Genomic DNA, 21,170 nt, shown 5'->3' with positions numbered 1-21,170 from the left:
AATCGTGAAAAATCAACTTTATTTTGTCACACTTAAACAAAAAGAGTCACCTGTTAGTCTCTGTAAAGAAACATCTCTTTTGGTATCTGTATCTAAATTACTGAAAAATGTCTTGGTTGTTGCAAAGATTTGATAAAAATATCCAAGGAAGAAATAAGTAAAATAAATCCAAGTGTGACCAGCCCTTTGCAAAATCACTTTTAGTAACTAACTACAAGTGTTTCCATTCACTCTGACCATACACAACAAAACGCAGATACACAACAGGGAGAGGGAAAATTCAGAGAGACTAACGTTAACAATATGGCATCAAGAAAACTAAATTTCGTTGTACAAAATAAACACCTTTTTGTTATAAGTTTAAAGGAAATCAACTCACTTTAACACAACAGATGTTCAATGTATAATTGTTTTATTACCCAATGGTAAAATAAAAAGTTTAACTGTAAAATGCATAGACTCCTTACTTTTAAAGATTTTTCTCTGTATCACAGCCATGTAGCCTACAGTTGTACACAATAAAAATAAGACAATTCAGAAATGTTAATAATGTGTGCAGACCTTGCAACTCAAGTACAGGTGGTTTTTCTTTTTTAATTTTGCTTTTCCAACTGTTTTAAAAACAATTAAATGTAAAAATTAACACATGCAATTTTGCAAAATACCACATTTTCTTTCATATGGCTGCATTATTTCCAAACAGTACAGTACCTTCATTCGTACAGTTACTTTATTCCATCTGATTTTGTTATATCAGCACAAAATAGTTCAGGCCAACTACCAAAAAACCAAACCTCAAACCTTAACCCCCAAACAGTTTTGCAATTTGGAAATCCCAGATCTAAGTAGCTTTGGTCCCAAGGTAAATTTTATGCCAAGGTAAAGTGGACCAGTCTAATACCTGCCACACACAGTATTCGGTATTTTTATTGTTTTCTACAAACAGATGTAAAGGTTCACAGCACTTTTGGCAATGAGGGGAGGGAAAAAACAAAAAAAAAAGACAGTTCGCTCCATCTTTTTGTGAATAATGAATACCACCCCAACAGTAGTTATATTTTAGATGCAGTAAGTTGCACCTTATTTCTGATGACTTCTAGAAGAGAAAGATTTATTTATTTATTTTAACTGAGAAACACAAATAAAAGCCTGGCTTTTTAAATATGACTAAAGCAGCTTAAAAAAACCCTCTTTCAAGACAAATCATGACTGAAAGAGTTGGTCGAACGGTTTGTAAGTTACAAGAGGACCTATACGGAAAGGATAGTCACAAAAGGGGGAAAAAACAGCGGTTCCATAATTTGTGAATGGTACAATGTTAATCTTTTATGGGATCCAAAAAGCAGCAACTCTGAACTACTAAGGCTATATTGTTTGTTCACAAAGTGGTTATTAACCAATTTAAAAAGATGTACGATCTAAAACATGGAACCAACATTTGCAATTTTTAAAAAATTCTCTTTAGTTCTCCCTCATGTTCTAAAGTAGTAGAGAAATTAACAGTTCCACAATCTGTATAATTAAATGTCCTGCAGATATTTTCACCCTGCATTGTTTTAGATATTCCCCCACAATACTGCTCCTTACACCATCAATTCAAAGTTGTATTAATTATACTGCAACTTGGCAGGTACTTTTACCATTAAATTAATTTTCTACTAGATGCATTTTTCTCTCCAGAGAAAACTGTTCTAAACAGAAACCCCCTGGGTAGCTTGCAGCAAAGTGTCCACTACTGCTATGATCACGAACCAGGTGCAGGTAACTGAACTATCACTCAAAGGAGTTGCATATTTTACAAGATAGCCTGCTAATCTCCAAACAGTCTAGATCAGCAGGGTATTTAATTACCATATTTCCTATATATTACCTATATTTTATATGTTTTTTTCCCTTAATAAAAAAAATCCTTTTAACACTCCTGTTTTATTCTCCTTCATAAACTAGCATTTAAGTCCACGATGGGATGGTACTTCTACTCAGAATTCCTAACAGCAGTGTCTTTCCAATGTCACCTAATTCAACCATGCACGACACACTCTCTTCACATCTTCCAGTGCAGATAGGAGAGAACCTTCTAATGTGACTTAATCTCCCCATTGAAACTACAATCAGTGCCTTAAAACAAAAATATTTTGCAATATTAAAAAAAAGGGAACAGGTTGAATAATAAACAAACGAACTGGGTAAATCATATGCCCATCTCAGCACACTACTGCTCACTCCTACTATTTCATTAGGCAGCATGTGAGTACTTAGTGTGTCATGCTAGGTCACTGGAAACAACATACTGCATTAGAAAAGCAATATACTCTTTGCATGCAGTATCAGGTTCATAATGAACAGTAGTTTGATGCATGCTACTGTTGTGCAACTTGCTTAGTCACAATCTTCCCTTTCTATATCAACCCCTTCAACTTATTTTGTTTTGAATTGGGAACGTTGGAATGTGGGTAACCACCACATAGTTCCAACCAAATCATATGTTAGTAAGACAAATAAAAACAGTCTGCCACTTGCACTCTGCAGATCATTTACAGTACACTCTTGTTCAGACCTGGCCTGCTATTTACGGCCACATTTATGATGGTTGGTATTGAACTTCCCTCCTGAAATATGGCAGATGAAATGCATTGCTTACTTCAGTTATAGTTTAACAAGAATGGATTGAAGCATAAAGGAAAATTCTCATGTTCCAAACTGGCCTCCCTGTGCAGTATTTTGTTTGATTTTGTTCTTACACTACAATTCAGCTCAGTGTGTAGGGGGGGTGTGGGTGTTAGTTATCAGGAAGTTTGAGTTTGAAAACTGCAGCTTATACTGAACACTAAGCTAAACGTTAACACTGTCTTCTGCATTTCACCTGTAGTGGTATCGTAATAGTCCATGAGGTATTTCAGTTGATCTTCTATAATGCATCATTTTGTTATCAGCCACGAAAATTCACATCTTTCCCTTTTTTTGGTTTTCCCCCAAAAGCAAAATGAAAAATATGAAGCTATGTTTTGTATTTTTATTCTGTACATTACTTATCAAAACTGGTTCTCATGAGCTAAAGGAAAAACAGGGAATCTATACCACAAACTCAACATATACAACTACTGTTGGCTTACTTTGCTCTCAGTAAAGTTACAATCCATGAAAGATAATACACCATAGTAACTCTAAGTTCTGACTACATGTTCTGTACTTATAAAGAGTAATGGTATTCTAGGAATAGTTCTTTTTTATCTCTGTAATCACATGAACATGATGCCAACTAAACCTGTCAGAAGTGAGAACCCACAGCACTGACTTCCCATCAAAAGATTTGTAAGCCAGACATAGGAAAATCTGTTTTGTGCCAGGCTGTCTTTTAATTCTTCTTTTAGTCAGACTGACACTTTCAGCATGGTGGCAGGTTAATACTGCTCTCTGTATAGTTATTCCTTCCCCCCCTCACCCCCCCCCAACAAATAGGTTGAACATTTTCCTATAGCTTTAGGCCAGCACTTATACCCACTTTTTTTAAAAGACACCAGCTTCCTAATATTCTTCCTAAGCAAAATATTGATGATTTGGCATTGATTTGCTTAAACCCTGCCACTAATGTATTTAGTGCTGTTGCAACAAATGGAAAAAAGGTCTCTAAGCTATAACACCGTCATATTGGCTAAAGTTTGGTATCCAACACAGAAGGGCAGCAGGAAGAGTTAATGCATCTTAAAATTCCAAGTTGCTATAGATAAAGCTTGCTTTTTCCTGTAAGCTATATACCTTTCCTTCACTGTATTTTCATCTTTAAAAGTGCATTTTGCAAAAAGACAATCATCAATTTATGGAACACATTTTAAACACAAAAGGGAACTAATCAAGTGATGTGACTTTTTAAAGTTCCCTCACAAGAAGGAATACACTGGAACATGGAACTCAATGGTAATGGGCTGATTTATCAGGTGCACATCATTTTTAAACACATTATGATACTGAAACACCTTTCTGAGCACTGTTTTCTCCCAAAAAACATTGCCGACACTGGCTGTCACTTGGGTGTTGTCCTTAGGAATGGTGTGTCTAATACAACAATGGCTGATCAAGGAGCAGTTAAGATACAGTAACCAGCTCTGCAGAATGTTTAACTGATCCCAGCAGTAAAACTTGAGTTTTTGCAAATGAAGGATCTCTAACCACACAGCTTGTAGTGCAGACTACTGGAGAAACAAAATTGATGAATTTTCTGAGCTTTAACTACAATGCCGAGAAATACCTGCGGTGTTAGAACTTTTTTGTTGCAGACTTTCTTCTACAGTGGTTGTACAATTGCACCTCTTGTCCAAATGCTGAATTTGCTTAAGAGTGTGGGGGGTATCCACCTTTTAAAAATATGGACAGTTCTTAAAATACATCAGGTCACGATATTACTGATCCTCACTTTTAGTGGAGTTTAAAATCTCCCCTAAGAGGGGTTAAAATCCATCCAGCATTTTCCTTTATTCTTGTATATTCACATTTGCACACAAACATGATGCAGATTTGCAAGAGCCTGGCTTCTCAAAGTGTCCTCAGGTCCCTTTCAACTTCTAAAATAGGCAATGATAAAAATACTGAAGGATGCAGTACCACATAACGCCCGACAAAAATGCAAGGGACTGTATGACAATTAGCCACAAGTTGTTGAGGGTCATCTCTCGGGAAATAGCCTTTGCTTGACCCTGAAGAGGAGGAAAAGCTCCTAGAAGACAAGAAATAGCATTGTTAATCCTTCTGCAATAGAAGCTATAGTTTACGAGTGCACTATTCTTTAGCAACATTGCCTGTGCTGACAGTGACGGTGGTTACAAGGAATCCGTTGGTTGTCTGCCTTAGGGTGGTAATTTTTCAGAATATAATTTCCTACAGTACAATTTCTGTCTTTACAGAGTGGGAAAAAATGTTAAATTAGTGTTCCTTCCATAGTGGTAAAAACAAATACAATTAGGTGGCCCAACATGGATTTTCCTAGCTGTTATTTGTCAAAATGCTTTCCCCCAACCTGATCATTATCTCAAACACATCTCTTTAAGTCTTTGAATTTAAGACTTTGCTTTAGTTTCACTCAGTGTGAACGTTCTCCAGCCAGAGTGGCTGCGAAGTGTCATCTCACATGACAATCATGCATTTGGCATCCTGTGTCTGCCCACATCTCAGCCAGAATCTCACTCACTGAGTTGGGCTTGTGCTGCAAACAAGAGTTGCAAATATGCCTATGGCCACTAGAGGCTACGATGACCAGATGTCCTGATTTTAGGGACAGTCCCGATATTTGGGAATTTTTCTTATATAGGCACCTATTACTCCTGATATTTCACACTTTCTATCTGATCACCCTACTAGAGGCTGCTATGGAGCCTGAATTCAGGCCAGCAAGTGGTCTGCTGGTCTTTCCTCTGGCTACTCCCAGTGCTGGATCTGAGTAGGGACAGAACATCAGCAGGTGTTGGCTGACCAGTAGGGACAGAAGATGAGAGGACTCAGTACTACCCTCAGGTTCTTCCAACCAGACACTCAGAGACACCTCAGACCCCGGGCCTCCCAGTGAGACCCTAGCCAGATCTCTTGCTCTCCCAGACAGCATCTGTCCACCTACCCCAGATACCGCCACACCAAACTATAACTCAGCAATCCTAGACTCCAGACTGCAGCCTATCCCAGAACCCCTAGATTCCAGTCCCACTTGCCCACCCTATGCATGCCTAAAGCCTTATAACTGCCAAGTTTTGCACAGCTGTGTGTCCTACCCCTGCCACAACTTGGGGCAGGATAAAGTTGACCATAAACTGAACTTTATGGTCATATGCAAAGTATTTGCAAATATGCAAGTTACTACATTAAATAATTTGCATAAAATGTCAAAGCTGCACAAAACTTGGCAGTTGTGAAGCAGTTTTTTCCATTTTTCATGTGCAAAGCTGGTATTAAAAACCCTCCTCATGATACTACAAATTAGAAGTGCTTGCAGGGGCATTATGGGAGCACCACTAAGTTTTCTCTACCATCCATCCACTTCTTTTAGACGAAAGTCATACCAGTACAACTTTACCTTTGCACATTAGAATTTACAAACAGCATAGATTTAGACATAGCAGTGAGTTTATACATACGTATTATTGCTTCCACATTTGTTATCTCTGGTGAACTGCACCCATAGAAATGTTTAAGAAAAAAAACTTAGTGTAGACAAGGCTTTTCTCTCTCTCCCTACGAACACACTACGTCGTATATAAACTTTGACAAATTACCTCCCACCAGCCAGGAGAGAATCTCTCTTTCTCTCTCAGAAGACAGCCTCTCCACCCCATTTATTCACCAACAACTCAAACTTGGTTACGCACACACAATTCACCCTTTGCACATCTATCTATCCCGTCACTACTGCATTCGCTCATTCTTATTCATCCCCACCCAAATAATCAATTCTCTCTCCTGCCTCAGTTCTCAGCAAAGTCTCTTTAAAAGTGCTCCAGGGTTATATGATAGAGAGTTTCTCCAGTCTAATTTGGGAGTTCTTGATATCTAGTCAGCAAAAAGGAAAGTTTTGCAAAAAAGTGTGTGCTTTCAATTATTTTTAAGATTAATTTCACCTGCTCTCTCCAAATAAAAACATTCTAACAGAGAGCAGATATTGTAGATTGTTTGTCTCTTTATTTTTAAACTTTTTGAATTATATTACTGCAGTTAAAAACAAAACTACATACAAACCCCAAACTAAGTTGTTTTTTTTTAAACAAACACTGATCATTCACTGGGCTACTATGTTTTTAATACTGCACAGTAACTTGCTTCTGAGTAAAGTTACTGCATGCCACAATTCAGTCTGGGGAAAGCTTTACAAGCTGAGACATGAATCACTAAAATAGTATTTATGAAGTAAGTGAAAGTGATGAAACAACTGTAGTGGTTGCAGCAGGCACAGTGATATATAATGTGGCAGCAAAACAAAAAAAAAAAGCAAGTGCTTCACCAAAGCGCTGACATTCCCTTCACATTTAGCCTGAGGACCTACTGGCAGTATTGTCACTGAATTGAGAGCAGCTCTTCTGCAATAAGATATCACAGGGTAAAATTATAGGAGCAAATCCTCCACTTGTGTTAACTGTCATAACTAAACTAAGCTAATTTAGACGAGCTAAGGGTCTGCTCCAGGGTGTATTAATTTATGACTACTTCCATTGACAATATACTAAGCATCAATTAAACTATAATCTAGCTCTTAGAAAAACAGATGTTTACATACATGAATGTACCTAGAACTAGTAGTTTTTGAGCAAGGAATTAGGAGGTTTTCATTTTGCTGCTTGGAATTCTTAGCTAATCAAATCATTTAGGTTTTTCACTGCCACAATTTTAAAGCACTGTCTATACAGCTGGTTTTAGAACACCAGCATGAGCCCTGCTACCCTGAGTCTGTTAACCTGGGCTGGGAGACTCGCTCCCATTCACTACAAAATGCTGTGCAGACATCCCTAAGGCCCCAATCTTGCAATGTACTTCACCCACATGGGGCTCCAATGAAGTCAGAGACTTTGTAATTGTGCAAGGTCTGCCCACATGCAACACATTACAGGATCTGACCCAATAAAGATGTTTTTGGATATAAAGACCCATTGTATTTGAGTATTTTGATGAGTGAGATGAGTCTGATATGGCAAAAGGCTAGTTATTCTTCTCAAAGTGAGGTGCACATGACGTATTGTAGTTGGATGTTGAGATTTTATTAATATTTCAAGCACCCACCATATTTACAAATTATAATAATATCTCTAAAGTTTTATGAAATGATCAACCATTAGTATTAACAATGAATAATCCAATCTCTTTTTACCAGAGAGACACTTTGGAATGTTGAACTTAACCGAGTGGGCTGACTGGATGACTGTTTTAGGCAACTGCATAAGAAATTTAACAAAGAAGCTTTGTTTTCCTATAAAAAGGCAAATAATTTGCGGTATTTCAAACCCAGTCACTCTAATCAGGTAACATCACCGTCTAATAAATTTCCTTTCCTACATATAAACATCTAAATGAAAAACTCAATGTTTTTCACTCATCCAGTTTTGTAAAGGAAAAACCAAAAAGCCCCCCAAAATAAAAACTAACAAAACTGTTGTTTTTTTCTTATCATGGTTAATTTATCTTTTCTCTATATGGTACAAAAACACAGGGCTATTAGAGGACAGCTGGTAAACTTCAATGTTGGTCAAATGGAAAAGGATAAAAACCTTGAGGAAATGTATCCCCAGCTTTTTTTTCAAAGAAGAGTGCATATAAAAATGAAGTTACAAAATGTGTGATACTTGCCAGTGTCCCTTCAGCAATATACCAGCGTCCCATAATTTGTTTAGAACTCTGTGATCTGTCTTCGTTTAGGATACTTTATTGTATGCTGTGTTGTATTTACAATATTCCTTCATGTTTTGAGGGAGTGTGTGGGGTCTGGTGCTTGGACTAGGACTCCTGAGTTCTATGACACTGATTTGCTGTGAATCCTTGGGAAAGTCACAACCTCTTTGTGCTTCAGTTTAATGGGCACAGTGATCCAATATGGCATTTTCTGACTCACTGTCCATCTAGTTCATTATCCTGTCCCTAACAGTAGACAGTTACCCGATACATCAGAGGAAGGTGTACGAACGAACAGTGGACAGATGTGGTTTAATTTGTCCCCCAGAGAAGCCTCATCTTAACCCCTATTCATTAAAAATTTTACGCTCTGAAGCATGAAGTTTTATATCACTTCCAAAACTTGTAAGCATTAACTCTTAGTATTTTTGGTATACATATAAAGATCCAGTCGCTCTTTGAATCTTGAGCTAAATTCTTGCTCTTAGTGACATCTTATGGCAATGAGTTCCACAGTCTAAGTATATGGTGAGTGAAAATGGGATTTTCTTTGAACAGCTTTGCATTTGTCACCTTTTGATTTCACCTCTGCTCTGAGGCAGGAAGAACAGAAGCTCCTGATCTCTCCTCTGTATATGATTCATTATTTTATATACTTTCCCCAGACACAAAACATGGATAACAAATGTCTATTTCATGATGGTGTTATGACTAGTAATTAAATGTTCTTAAAATTATTCTGAGATCCTTGCATGAAAGCCAGTATGGAAATGCAAACCATTATTAAGTGTTCTCTTAGGGGAGACAACATGCTACCTGTTTTGTAAAAATGTGACAAGAGATCCTCTTTTTCAATGAATCGTTGATATAGCCAATCAGTGAGGGCTTCAGGTTGTGCAGGTACATCTTTAATTGGAAAAATCCTACCAAAAGAAAGAACAGAACAATGTGACTGGATCTATTAAAGTCATTCTACATGTAAGAAAGCCCCCCACTTTTCCCTCAAAAATACACGAGAACAGAATAAAACTATTAAATTGGTCTGTGTTCCCTCTCATTTACAGCTCAAATAATACTTAATCTTCAAAACAGTGGAATATTTCAGATCACTAGTCAAATGAATGCTAAGGACATAGGAATCATCAGTACCTAGCAACTGCAGATCATCATCAAGGCTGCACAGAGCCCACACACCTCTGCAGTGTACAAAGGCTTAAATAAAAAAAAAAAAGTGTAGTGTGATATGCATGCCTATTTTTCCTATAAAAATGATCCATGGACAATAGAATTGGTGGATAAAAAAAAACAAACTCACCCACCCCAACACCATACACTCTGAGAAGATTCTTCTACCCTCTTTGGGAAGGAAATTCTTTGGGATTTGAGGATTTGTGAAGGATGTAGTTAGCATTAATAGCTCTTCTGTGTCTCAGAACAAATCACCCTTTATGCCCAACAATGAAGCTGCTCTATCTGTCTGGAATTTATAAAGCAGGTTACACAAATGCTAAATCTTCAGTGTATAAGCATACTGAAATATTGCTACAAGATTTTAACAAGCAACAATATAAGCTAAATCTGATTAATATTTATATATAAATAAAATAGCTCACTGTATAAAGAGATCTAAACATGAGCCTATCACATGACAGCAGGGATAGATAGAGGGGAGGGCAAGAAGATATTACCCAGTGATACCATTAAAACCATTTGTTTTGTTTTATGATATAAGCCAAATCCTGCCCACCTGAGCAGGGTTAGATAGTTGCATATGTGGGTGTGCTTTAGAATATCCATACCTGCACCCAGAAATGAAGGACAATTTTAAGATTATAGTAGGCTAGCCATTTAAAAAGCACTGCTTTTTACAATTTTTTTTTGTGGGGGAGAGGGGCAAAATCGGAGAACTTTATGGCACAACTGTTTACAAAGTTAAAGTTGTGCTGGAAATGGCCCAACTTGATTATCATACACATTGTAAGGAGAGTGATCACTTTAGATAAGCTATTACCAGCAGGAGAGTGGGGTGGGAGGAGGTATTGTTTCATGGTCTCTGTGTATATAATGTCTTCTGCAGTTTCCACGGTATGCATCCGATGAAGTGAGCTGTAGCTCACGAAAGCTTATGCTCAAATAAATTGGTTAGTCTCTAAGGTGCCACAAGTACTCCTTTTCTTTTTGCAAAAGTTAACCAGTGATTCTTATGATAATTATGGGACACCACATGCAACAATTCTACATAAAGCAATAAAGTTGGATTTTTTACCAGACTGTTATACCAGTATTGAAAGCAATATAATCTGATTTCCCAAACTGCCACAAACGATCTATTTTAAGCCAGAATGCCGGCAGTATATTCAGAAACATCAATTAAAATTTAAAATTATTTCCATATAGCCTACATTGTTTACTCCTGGGGAGGCACACTTCTTGCCTTCTGAACTTTCAGGATGCCAAGGTAAGTGGATTGGTAGTTTTCTTTATATTTTCTAAGGGAGTGACAATTACAATGTCTTTGTAACCTTGTTACAGGGTTTCAAGCTTGGCCTCTCGATTTTGGTACTTTTGTCAGAATATCGAGGTTGGATTCTAGATGTTCCAGTAATTTTTTAACATTTAACTACAGAAGTGGGTCCACAGAACCAATCTCATGTCAAAGTGTCAAAATGAGGTGGCTTATTATGAGGTGGCTTATTATGAAGCGCTTCTTAGAAACATTTCCCCCAATGTATGAAGAGGATCACTAACTTTTAAACTATGGCCTAAAGGGCAGTGAAGCTCCATAGTGAATGCATATTTCCCCATAAATCTGGCCTCTTATCTAACTAATTTGCTCATTAAACATCTTGCAAATAAAAAAAAGCCACCCTTTTCACTATACCAATTACCATCCCCATTATATCACTTTCCTTTTCTCAGAGAGCATGTTTTAGCCTCAGCAAGCCTGGGGAAAAAAAGAAAAGAAAGGTCAGGGAACAAATGCTCTCCACTCTCATTACTGGACTCTCTAATATAAGTGCCTTTCGGCTTCTCTTATGTAAGACTGCTTCGTGTGCCTTGGTCTCCCAAATAAATGCAAGAGACAACTGTATCTATGTGGCCTGAAAAAGGCAGTCTGAAGTGAAATTATTTTTATAATAGATTGTGTTTTCTGCTGCACCTTCCATTTGTCGTTCTCACGCTTTGCTATGCATTTATTTTCTTCAGTGGACTTTTCACTGCTATTTAAACATGGAATTCATTAGGCTGAAAAGGTTTTGAGGTAACAGAACAACCTAAGGCTAATTGTGTAATGTTTTAAACAACATAGCCCTCTGGGGAAGGTTGGAAGGTGTCCTAATAGCATTATGAAATGCTAGGCAACGACTCTTTAAAAAGGACCTTTTTTCATTCTTGTATTTTCTCTTGTTCCTTTGCTATGTCACTCATGCCTCTCTCCCTCCTCAATTCTCCCTGCTTAATAGCTCCTCATTGTCACAAAACCAACATGAAGTTTCCCAGACCCTGAATGCACTGCTGCTGCATTTTGTTCCTCTCATTATTCCAAACACCACTTTTTTTGGATGCTACATTTCCATATCTGAGACATTCTAAACTGAAGCTATTAGTAGCAGTGTATCCCTCCTGTCCCTTTTCCTAATAGCCATAACAGTCTCTCTTGCAACGTCTCCTCATAATATCAAAACACTAGTGAATATCTCTAACAAAACACTGCCAAACAGACACTCCTCTCTGCTGTCTCAGTGGTATCAGGTTGATAAGGCTTTCTTTGGTTTCCTTCTTTCCCACAGTGCCAAAACTCCAGTGAACTGAAATCTACACTATCCAGCCTGATAGGAAATGAAGTATAGTACATTCTCAGCAACTTGTTTTAGAATCTACCAGCTGCAACATTTAATTCTCTTTAGTACTTAGTTAAATGAATTTTACCAAGTAATTATAGCACAAACAAAAGTCAATATATTTAGAAAAAGCACTGCATGTCGATCAGCCATCATATATTTAAATTGCTTCATAATTCTTCATGGGTTTTCTCTTCACAACTGCTATTAATGCAAAAATCATCTAGTTTGTTAACCATCAGGTATAGAAGGCTCAAAAGAAATAGTTTGCTCTGATAAAACTATTGATGCTGTTCTATTGAGAGCAGACTCAGATAAAGTGTTAAAAAAATAATCAGAAACACCCAGAGGTGGCTACATTTCAGTAGTACCTTATGCTTACACAGTACAGCAGCACAGTCTTCTAATTAAAGCACAGGGCTGGGAGTCAGGAGATCTAAGTTCTAGTCTCAGTTCTTCCACAGACTATATTTGACCTTGGGCAAGTCACCTTAGGGCCTGCTATTTCTCTACTTCAACCAGGGGAGTCGGTGTTCAGTACTTCTGAAAATAAGGTCTTTAACCTCTCTGTGTATCTGTTTCTCATCCTGTAAAACTGGGATAATATTTACCCTGGCTAACAGGTAATTGCAGGATTAATGTTTGCAATGTACCCAGAGATCCTCAGATGAACTATGCTATACAACTGTAATATTAAAGACTGCTCTTAGATGATTTAAAATGGTATTATGATATTATATGAGAATCAAAAAGTGAGACATGAAACTAATCATTAAGATCAGACAGAAAAAGTAAAAAGCATTAACAGTGGAAGTTATATATTAAATTGTTCCCATGATAATAAAACAATGTTTTTTGTAACACAAGAGTTTTTAAAATAGGATTTTTAACCTGACATGGCTTCCATTGTCAGTCAGCAGCAGGTGTGAGCAATTCTGCTGTAATATAACAAAATCACCAAGGTAGAAGAACAGTATGAGAAGACTCCCTTTAGCTTCAAGGGCACAAGTCCTAGATTTTGGGTGTAATAAAGCTTTTCTGTGAGGGAGCAACAGGAAGCATTATTAAGGTTATGCCTACACTACAGAGACTATACTGGGACAGCTCCTTAGCATAGATGCAACTTACACTGATAGCTCTTTTCTGTTCACACAGCTGCATCTACACTGGGAAGTTTTGTCAGCATAGCTACGTTGATTGTGGAGGTGTTTTTTTTCACAGCCATGTAACTTGTCCACGTAGACTAGACCTAACTCTCTTACTAGATTATCCTTCTGTGGTGCTACAGGGGAGAGTAATTTAAGCCAGTCTACAGAACAAATAAAAATATAAGAAAGTAAGTTGCAGTATGGTTGTCTGCTGTTCTGATTACAACAGTTCCATTTTACAGTTAAATGGAACATTATCTGGGTCCTTGAATAATGTTAAGGACTTGGACAATGCAAATGCAGCCCCGGTGTAACTACATCCCATTACATAATTCTACTTTTAGTGTAGGGAAGTCCTTTAGAGAGACCTGGGATGAAATCCTTGTCCTACTGAAGTCAACACCAAAATACCCATTGACTTCAGTAGGGCCAGAATTTTACCCCTGCTTACAACATGGTTAAATTTATTTGGAGTTTGCCTGTCTGCTGTGCTCTACCTGTGCCTCTACATTTTAAGACCACTCACTCCAGACAATATTTCTAAGGAAGGTGTTTTCTCTTTGAAAAAACATGGTATCACTATTAAAAGTATAATAAAAGCTACCCGGAAAAAGAAAATACAACTGACCCCCGTATTTGCAGAAATATTAAGAAAGCTAAAATGGATCAATAAGCATGAAATTAGTTATTCAAACAGTTTCCAGTAAAGCTGGCGGGACAAGGTGAGTGAGGTAATATTTTTATTAGACCAACTTCTGTTGGTGAAAGAGACAAACTTTCAAGCTTACACAGAGCTCTCTTCAAGCTGGTAGGTTCTCTGCTATATTTGCATAAGACTATATTTTGCAGATGAAAACAGAGATCTGGAAAATATGTAGGCACTAATAACCTAGGCTTACAAGAGCATTTTATGGAAAAGAAGTTACTTAAGGTATTGTTAATGAGCCTAGCTGAAAAGTCTGAATACAGACTGCAGGTCTAACCTACATTAAAAAGAGAAGGCCATTAGTAAGAAGCCTTATGTTTAAGTATTGTTCTCACTGGCATGGTTTCCCCTCTATCTTAAACAATTTTACATGCCCCTTTCTTGGCTATGGCCCTATTAACCTGCTCTATTTGACACCTAATGACAAATATGACAGCATCACCTGGCTCTCCCCCAGAGTGAATATTAAATGATTGTTCCATTAGGGTGTATGGGAGTCAGAGTTCAATACTCATCATAGCAAAGTACAACAGACATGGCAAAATTAGTTGATTGGCACACTTTGCCACAATGAATTTTGAAATCTGTTCACCACATCCACACTAACAGGACTATTTAATACCATCTTAGGGACGAGAAGGGTTGTGGCAGCTCGTGTCTAACCCAATACCAAATTCAGCTATTTCTCAAATGTAGGTACCTTCCTAATCCATTAGCACTGTTCTATAAAGCAGTCTAGCTTTAACTATGATTCTGGCTAACAAACTTTCAGGACAATAGCAGACAGGGCACCTTTTTCTTCAGAGAAAACTTTCTAAACCATACCTCCAGGAAAGTTTCAAAGTAATACACTCCCAGCTCAAGAAAAACAGCTGTAAGAGTGATAGGAATCAGTACCGATATGATATACATGAATGCCTGCAAGGTGTGTAATGAAAGTTTTATCAGCATGAGTTTGGGGTTGTGGCCGCACCATTCGTAAATTATGCAGGTCATTCCAATGAATGCTGATAAAAAAATTTACACCACAGAACCATATATTCTGTATATGCCACATACTGTCAATGTGTTTTAGTCGGTTTTAAAAACATTTGAGGTTTTTTTATGCCTCTGCCTATAAAACCTCTGCTTTATTACTAGAACCCTGTGAAAATTTTTTAAATAATTTTCATGTGCTATTTTTGAGGAATTTTGAATTGTTTTGTTTTCCAGTTTTATCCACACAGAATAACTATTTTATCCCCCAGGAGGTGTGGGGGGTTGCAGAGCAAGCCCACCCCGCAGTGGCAGATCCTGTTCTGCAGGATGGGTCTGGCTCCCTGCTCTGGGCATTACAATCTGGTGCACAGGGTGGCAGCACCACTAGGTTTGGCTTGGCCACCCCTCCACCATGATGATGCAGAGGTGGCTGAGCCAAATTTGAGTGAGGGGCCATGTGCTAGGTTGCAATGCCATTCACTTAAATTTCCCCACTCATCCCATCACCATGACAGCGAAGTGGCTAGCCCAAACCTGAGCAGTTCTGCAACCACATATGCTAGGATGCAACACCCAGAGCAGGGAGTCAGGCCCAGGCCGGCAGGACAGGAGCCACTGCTGCAGGGTGAATTTTATTGTTTTTAGTTTTATTTTGTGTTTCATACTTATGAAAAACATGGGGCTCTACTTATTACCATGAGTCCAATTGTAGAGGACTCAGAAGGAGCCATAAACATCTCTAAAATAACGTTAAACCAATTTTTCTATACTAAAAGGTCAAAACTTTAAATCTCCCTTTTCCAATGGTATAAAACGTTCCATTTCTACCTATGCAGGGTTGAGAGACACCAGATCTCAAACCCATCACTGGCACAGAACTAAATACTGCCAATTCTTGGCTTGGAGTGAACGTAGTTTGGGGAGCAGAGCGGGACAATTCTATACTTGAAGGGGAAGAAAAGAAGGAAAAACCATCTCTGTAACAGGCTGACTTAAAAATAATGGCAACTTTATGAAGCTGTTTTGAGATTTGTAATCTAGGATGGGTAAAATGAATTAGTGAGCAAGGGTAAGGTGAAGTGGTCAAAGATGCTTGATAATTTGCAAAACCTATGATGCATTTATCACAAGGATGCAAAATTTATTGCATGTTGAGCACCATCACATTATATTGATACATAGGTAATAATCATTCCACACATACCCAACCTTGCGTGATGGTTAATATTAGTTCTCTCTATACACGAATTACTAGACCTACCCCTCCTACCTACATAGGATTTACAATTCTGTTTATTCCACTCAGCACTTTTCAGGAGCCTTTGCTATAATCTTCCTGCATCCACAATGCCGAGTGTACATTTATCTGCATTGTATCAGTGCCAGTCACAATAAAAAGGTAACTAATGTCCCTCACTTTATTTAAGCTATGATTTTCTTATAGCTGCCATTTCTGAAGAAAAAGGATCTTTGGCCCGAAGCAATGATTATAGATTATTTGTTAGTCAAATAAAATGTGTACACTAGGCAGTGATTGTCCAATCAAGCCATGAAAAACAAAGCAAAACAGAACTGTAGGCAGCATGGCAGGGGGTTAGGTCAGACTTCAGTTAAATTCAGATGTAGTACACAGATCAAAGTAGAACTGTATAGAAAGAAATCAGCTCTAGGTATAAGCTGTATGGGGGCAGTGATTGTCTTGTGTGAGATGTCTAGAACAATAGGGCCCCAACCATGATTGGGGCTCTAAGACCCTATTTTCATTCTCTTTTTTTAAGTTGGTCTCAGGATATGAGCACTCAACACTTCAGCCACGAACAAAGAGAGTGATGATTCTTATGTTTCTTAGGCAATACATTTTTTAAAAGACAACATGCTTTGCTGGCTCAAATTTGAAAGGGGCTCAGTTTTCAAAGAGAAAAATCAACTTTCATGTGTTCGATAACACATTCCTTTGCTGAATGTCCTGCACAGCCTGGTTATTGAGGGGATCAACTACAGAGACCCAGGCATACCTCACTATTAATTTCTACTTCAAGACATTCTTTATCACCACCCTCACTCCTCATGGTTACCTGAGGGTTCTAGCTCAATAACCCAGTTAAGCTTGGTATATTCAGAGCATGTACCTAGTTCCTCTTGTTAAAAGGTTTTCAGAACAACAAGAAAATAGCTTGTGAATAGAGTGGGCGTTTTATCTGGTGTTCCCCTCTGGTGTTATTTGGGCTGGTGATCAGCTAGGTCACACCAATCCTTGACTCTGGGAGCCAGCCTTACCCTGCTCTGCTGTGAGAACCCCCACTCCTGGGCTGTTCACACACAGCCTCTGGCACGTAAGCTGCTCCCAGCTACTTGCAACCAAATTACACTAGCCAGTATCTCCGGTCCCAGACAACCCTAGGAACCTCCGTCTTGCAGTATCCAGTTACTGGATGCTGCAAGCTTATATGAGATTGTCAATTTAACCAAGAAATTGATATGTACCAGGCTTGTTATCCCAAGGGGAGCCTCTGACACACTTCAAACCAAATACACTGCTTCAGGTAGAATAAACAAAACAGATTTATTAATGATAAAGATGGATTTAAAATCACTTAAAATCTAAGCATAACAAGCCAGATATAGTCAAATGAAATAAAAGCAAAATGCATTCTAAGCCGATTTTAACACTTTCAATTATAACCTGTAACATTACTGTAACAATTACTAAAACATCACTATAACAACCATGCTCAGTGCATCATGAGCTTTCTGAAGACACCCAATATGACAAACTTTGCATTGGATACCACACAATTTTATAAAGATGAACATGGGGGAGTAGGGTGTTCCCCCGACATACAGATCACAGTGTTTTTGAGCCTACATTTTGTTGGTGATGTCCAAAGAATGTATCATCTATCACACTAGTATTATGGGAGGCCTAGGGAAGGCTGTATTATCAATTTCCTGCTTTAAGCTATCTAGATTATCTGGACCTATCACGACAGTACCCGACTTTCTTAATCACTGGACACAATCCAATAAATGTTACAGTTTAATAATTTATCAGTTAAACAATCAAAGTAATTTTGAATCAATATTAAATCAGGCAAGAGAAGAACTAAGGCTCTGTAAACCAGGGACTCGGTGCCAACTGAAAAATGGCACAGGGGTGCACAGCGATTTACAGGGGCCGCCTGGGTCTGATATATGCATATAGTTCACCAAAGAGTGACGTGCGGTTTCTACCAAGGTTGTCATAATCTTCATGAAATGTGTATACATATAATATTTAATGAGTAATATAACTATTAGGGCTGTCAAACGATTAAAAAAATTAATCCTGAGAGATTAAAAATAATCACGATTAATTGTCGTTTTAATCGCACTGTTAAACAATAGAATACCATTTATTTAAATATATTTGGACGTTTTCAAATATATTGATTTCAATTACAACAGAATACAAAGTGTACAGTGCTTACTTTATAGTTTTGATTACAAATATTTGCACTGTAAAAAAGAAACAAAAGAAATAGTATTTTTCAGTTCACCTTATACAAGTATTGTAGTGTAATCTCTGAATCATGAAAGTGCAATTTACAAATGTAGAATTATTTGTTTTACATAACTGGACTGAAAAATAAAAACGTAAAATTTTAGAGCCTACAAGTCATTTGTAAACTGCACTTACGTGATAGAGATTGCACTACAGTACTTGTATGAGGTGAACTGAAGTGAGCTGTAGCTCACGAAAGCTCATGCTCACATAAATTGGTTAGTCTCTAAGGTGCCACAAGTACTCCTTTTCTTTTTGCGGATACACACTAACACGGCTGCGACTCTGAAACCTGAAAAAATACTATTTCTTTTGTTTATCTTTTTTACAGGGCAAATATTTGTAACCAAAACTATAAAGTGAGCCCTGTATACTTTGTATTCTGTGTTGTAATTGAAATAAATATATTTGAAAATGTAGAAAAAATCCAAAATATTTATAATAAATTTAAATTGGTATTTAGTATTGTTTAACAGTGCGATTAAAACTGCAAGTAATTGCAAATAATTTGTTTTGAGTTAATTGCTATAATAAAAATTATGTATTTAAATTCTGGGAGTTAAGGCAGGTCACCAGGAGGTAACATATCTCAGATGTGTTCCTTTCAGTCAGGAGGTAACAAGATGCTTATCTCTGGCCATGAGAGTATTGTGTGTTGTATGCCTCACAGTGGATGCCTATTTGCATACTGGGCCAGATACCAGTTGAAAGATTTGTGAAATCTACAAGAGAAAAAACCCGAACAATCAGCATCAGGATGTCCTGTTTACAACTAAGATCAAATGCAAAGAAACACACTGGATCCTTTATGAGGGACACAAACTGACAGCATGTTGTGTGTCATGGAAGAGGGGTCACAGCCAAACTAGCTGTAAAGCACTGGTGAGCAATACTTTATTAGATAGGATAGTACCTTGTTAATTAAGTCTAGGCTCTAGAATGCATGTTATGATTTTTATTTGTAACAATTTGTTTCCATACTTCTACTTGCTATTACTTGAATCTCTATTCTTTGTTAAAATAAACCTATTCTTGATTTCACTCTAAAACACATCTAAGTGCTGTATGTGAAACAGAGCAGAATTCTGAGGAGGAACTGGTAAGCTGGGTGTTCCGTTTATACTCCAGGGAGATGCTCAGAGAACACAGGGGTTGGACCATGCCTATTGCTAAACTGTAAAGACAGTGGGACCAGCATAGGCCTCTAAGGGTGGGGGTGCGGTGCTTGTGGTGCCCATGTAGATTTACCAACTTCTTAACTGCTGACAATCAGATGCTCCTGCCCCACACTCCACCTCTTCCCCAAAGGCCCCATCCCCGACTCGCTCCTGTCCCCCTTCCTCACAGCTGGATCCTCTCCACCTCCCTCCTCACTGAGCTCTCTCTGCTCCGGAGCTGCAGCCTGATGCAAAGCCTGCCCGCCCATGAGATGTGGGTAGGAGGCAGCTCTGGCTGAGCAGGGGCTGCTGAACGTTGATTACCCAGCGCCTCCCACAGCTCCCCACCCATGGTAACCGGACTTCTGGTGTCTGGTGAGTGAATCTGACCAGATACTGCCTGGTACCCTTTTTGATCGGACTTGCTGGTCGAAAACTGGGCACCCGGCAACTTTATGCCCCTGGCCAGTGAAGTTGGAGAGCTGATCCTCAGCAGGCACAGACAAGGCTTCCTCGGGGTTAGCAACGTGCCTCACATCCCCGGGAAACGTCACAGGCTCCAACAACATAGGATGTCATTGTTTGGTATCGTAGCAACCATCCATTCTAGTATATTTTGACATTTTCAAATATCTTCTAGATAAAAGTTATTCTTACTATTTCAGATTAATGGGTGTGATCTAACAAAGACACAATATTAGTTATTAAGTTTTTTTTTTTAAAGCTGGAACAAACTCCGCAATGTGTCTTGTGAGCTGCAGCTCAAATTGGTTATTTATTTATTTATTTTTAAAAAAAATCACATGCTGCCACAAATATCCTTTTTGTCCACAAGGTGGCTCCCCTAGAATTTATACTTCTAAAACCGTTACCTTTTTTGGATTCTATGGGCTCATTTTGTTTCAGTAGGGTGGTCCTTCAACTGTAAAAGTCTTCAGAATCTATTGTTACAGGAACCCAAAGATGGTCTTTTCCCTGCACTCCAGTAGGTCTTATCTGAACATTGCTCATTTTTTATGGCATCTCTAGTTAGTGCAGCACTGACGTTAAACTGGATTTACTTTCTTGTGCTACTCTCCTGTCTATTTGCAAAACCTGCCGTTATCCCCATTAATCAGGTTGGCTCTTACTCATATTTCTATAACCAGCATTGAGACTGCCAACTAAAATTGAACTTCTGTTGAATTCCTCATGAAGTCAAATGTAGTGAGCTGTCATGATTGGAAACAAAGGGAGATTTAACATCTCACATTTTTTGAGTCTTACCTAGCAATGGCATCCTTCTAGTTTTGTTTTGTTTTTAAACTGTCCTTATCTTGTTTTACCTGATTGGCATCTCTCTTCCCAGGACTGCAATTTCCTGATTAATAGGTTTCGATAGAAGGAAACAAACAAGACTAAAAAGCTCAAGCAGAATGGAATTTAAATTCTCTTTCTTGA

The 21,170-nt window shown here is 38.1% G+C and overlaps 1 protein-coding gene across 4 annotated transcripts in view; it reads right to left on the bottom strand.

The window, feature by feature from the left end:
- Positions 1-395: 395 nt before the first annotated feature.
- Positions 396-21,170, bottom strand: part of LPGAT1 (lysophosphatidylglycerol acyltransferase 1) — a 125,727-nt gene continuing 104,952 nt past the window's right edge. For 3 of the 4 annotated variants that reach the window (XM_077813785.1, XM_077813786.1, XM_077813787.1), the window contains 2 exons: positions 9,175-9,281; positions 396-4,711 (listed from right to left, as the gene is read on the bottom strand). In XM_077813785.1, the coding sequence (XP_077669911.1) occupies positions 4,560-4,711; positions 9,175-9,281 (259 nt within the window). In that variant the 3' untranslated portion in view covers positions 396-4,559. The remainder of the gene's footprint in view (positions 4,712-9,174; positions 9,282-21,170) is intronic. The other variant, XR_013345725.1, reaches the window with a different exon arrangement.

Source organism: Eretmochelys imbricata, chromosome 3, assembly GCF_965152235.1.
Source record: "Eretmochelys imbricata isolate rEreImb1 chromosome 3, rEreImb1.hap1, whole genome shotgun sequence".
NCBI classification, from domain to species: Eukaryota; Metazoa; Chordata; order Testudines; family Cheloniidae; genus Eretmochelys; species Eretmochelys imbricata.
The sequence above is the reverse complement of the archived record's forward strand: the minus strand, read 5'-3'. Positions and strand labels throughout refer to the sequence as shown.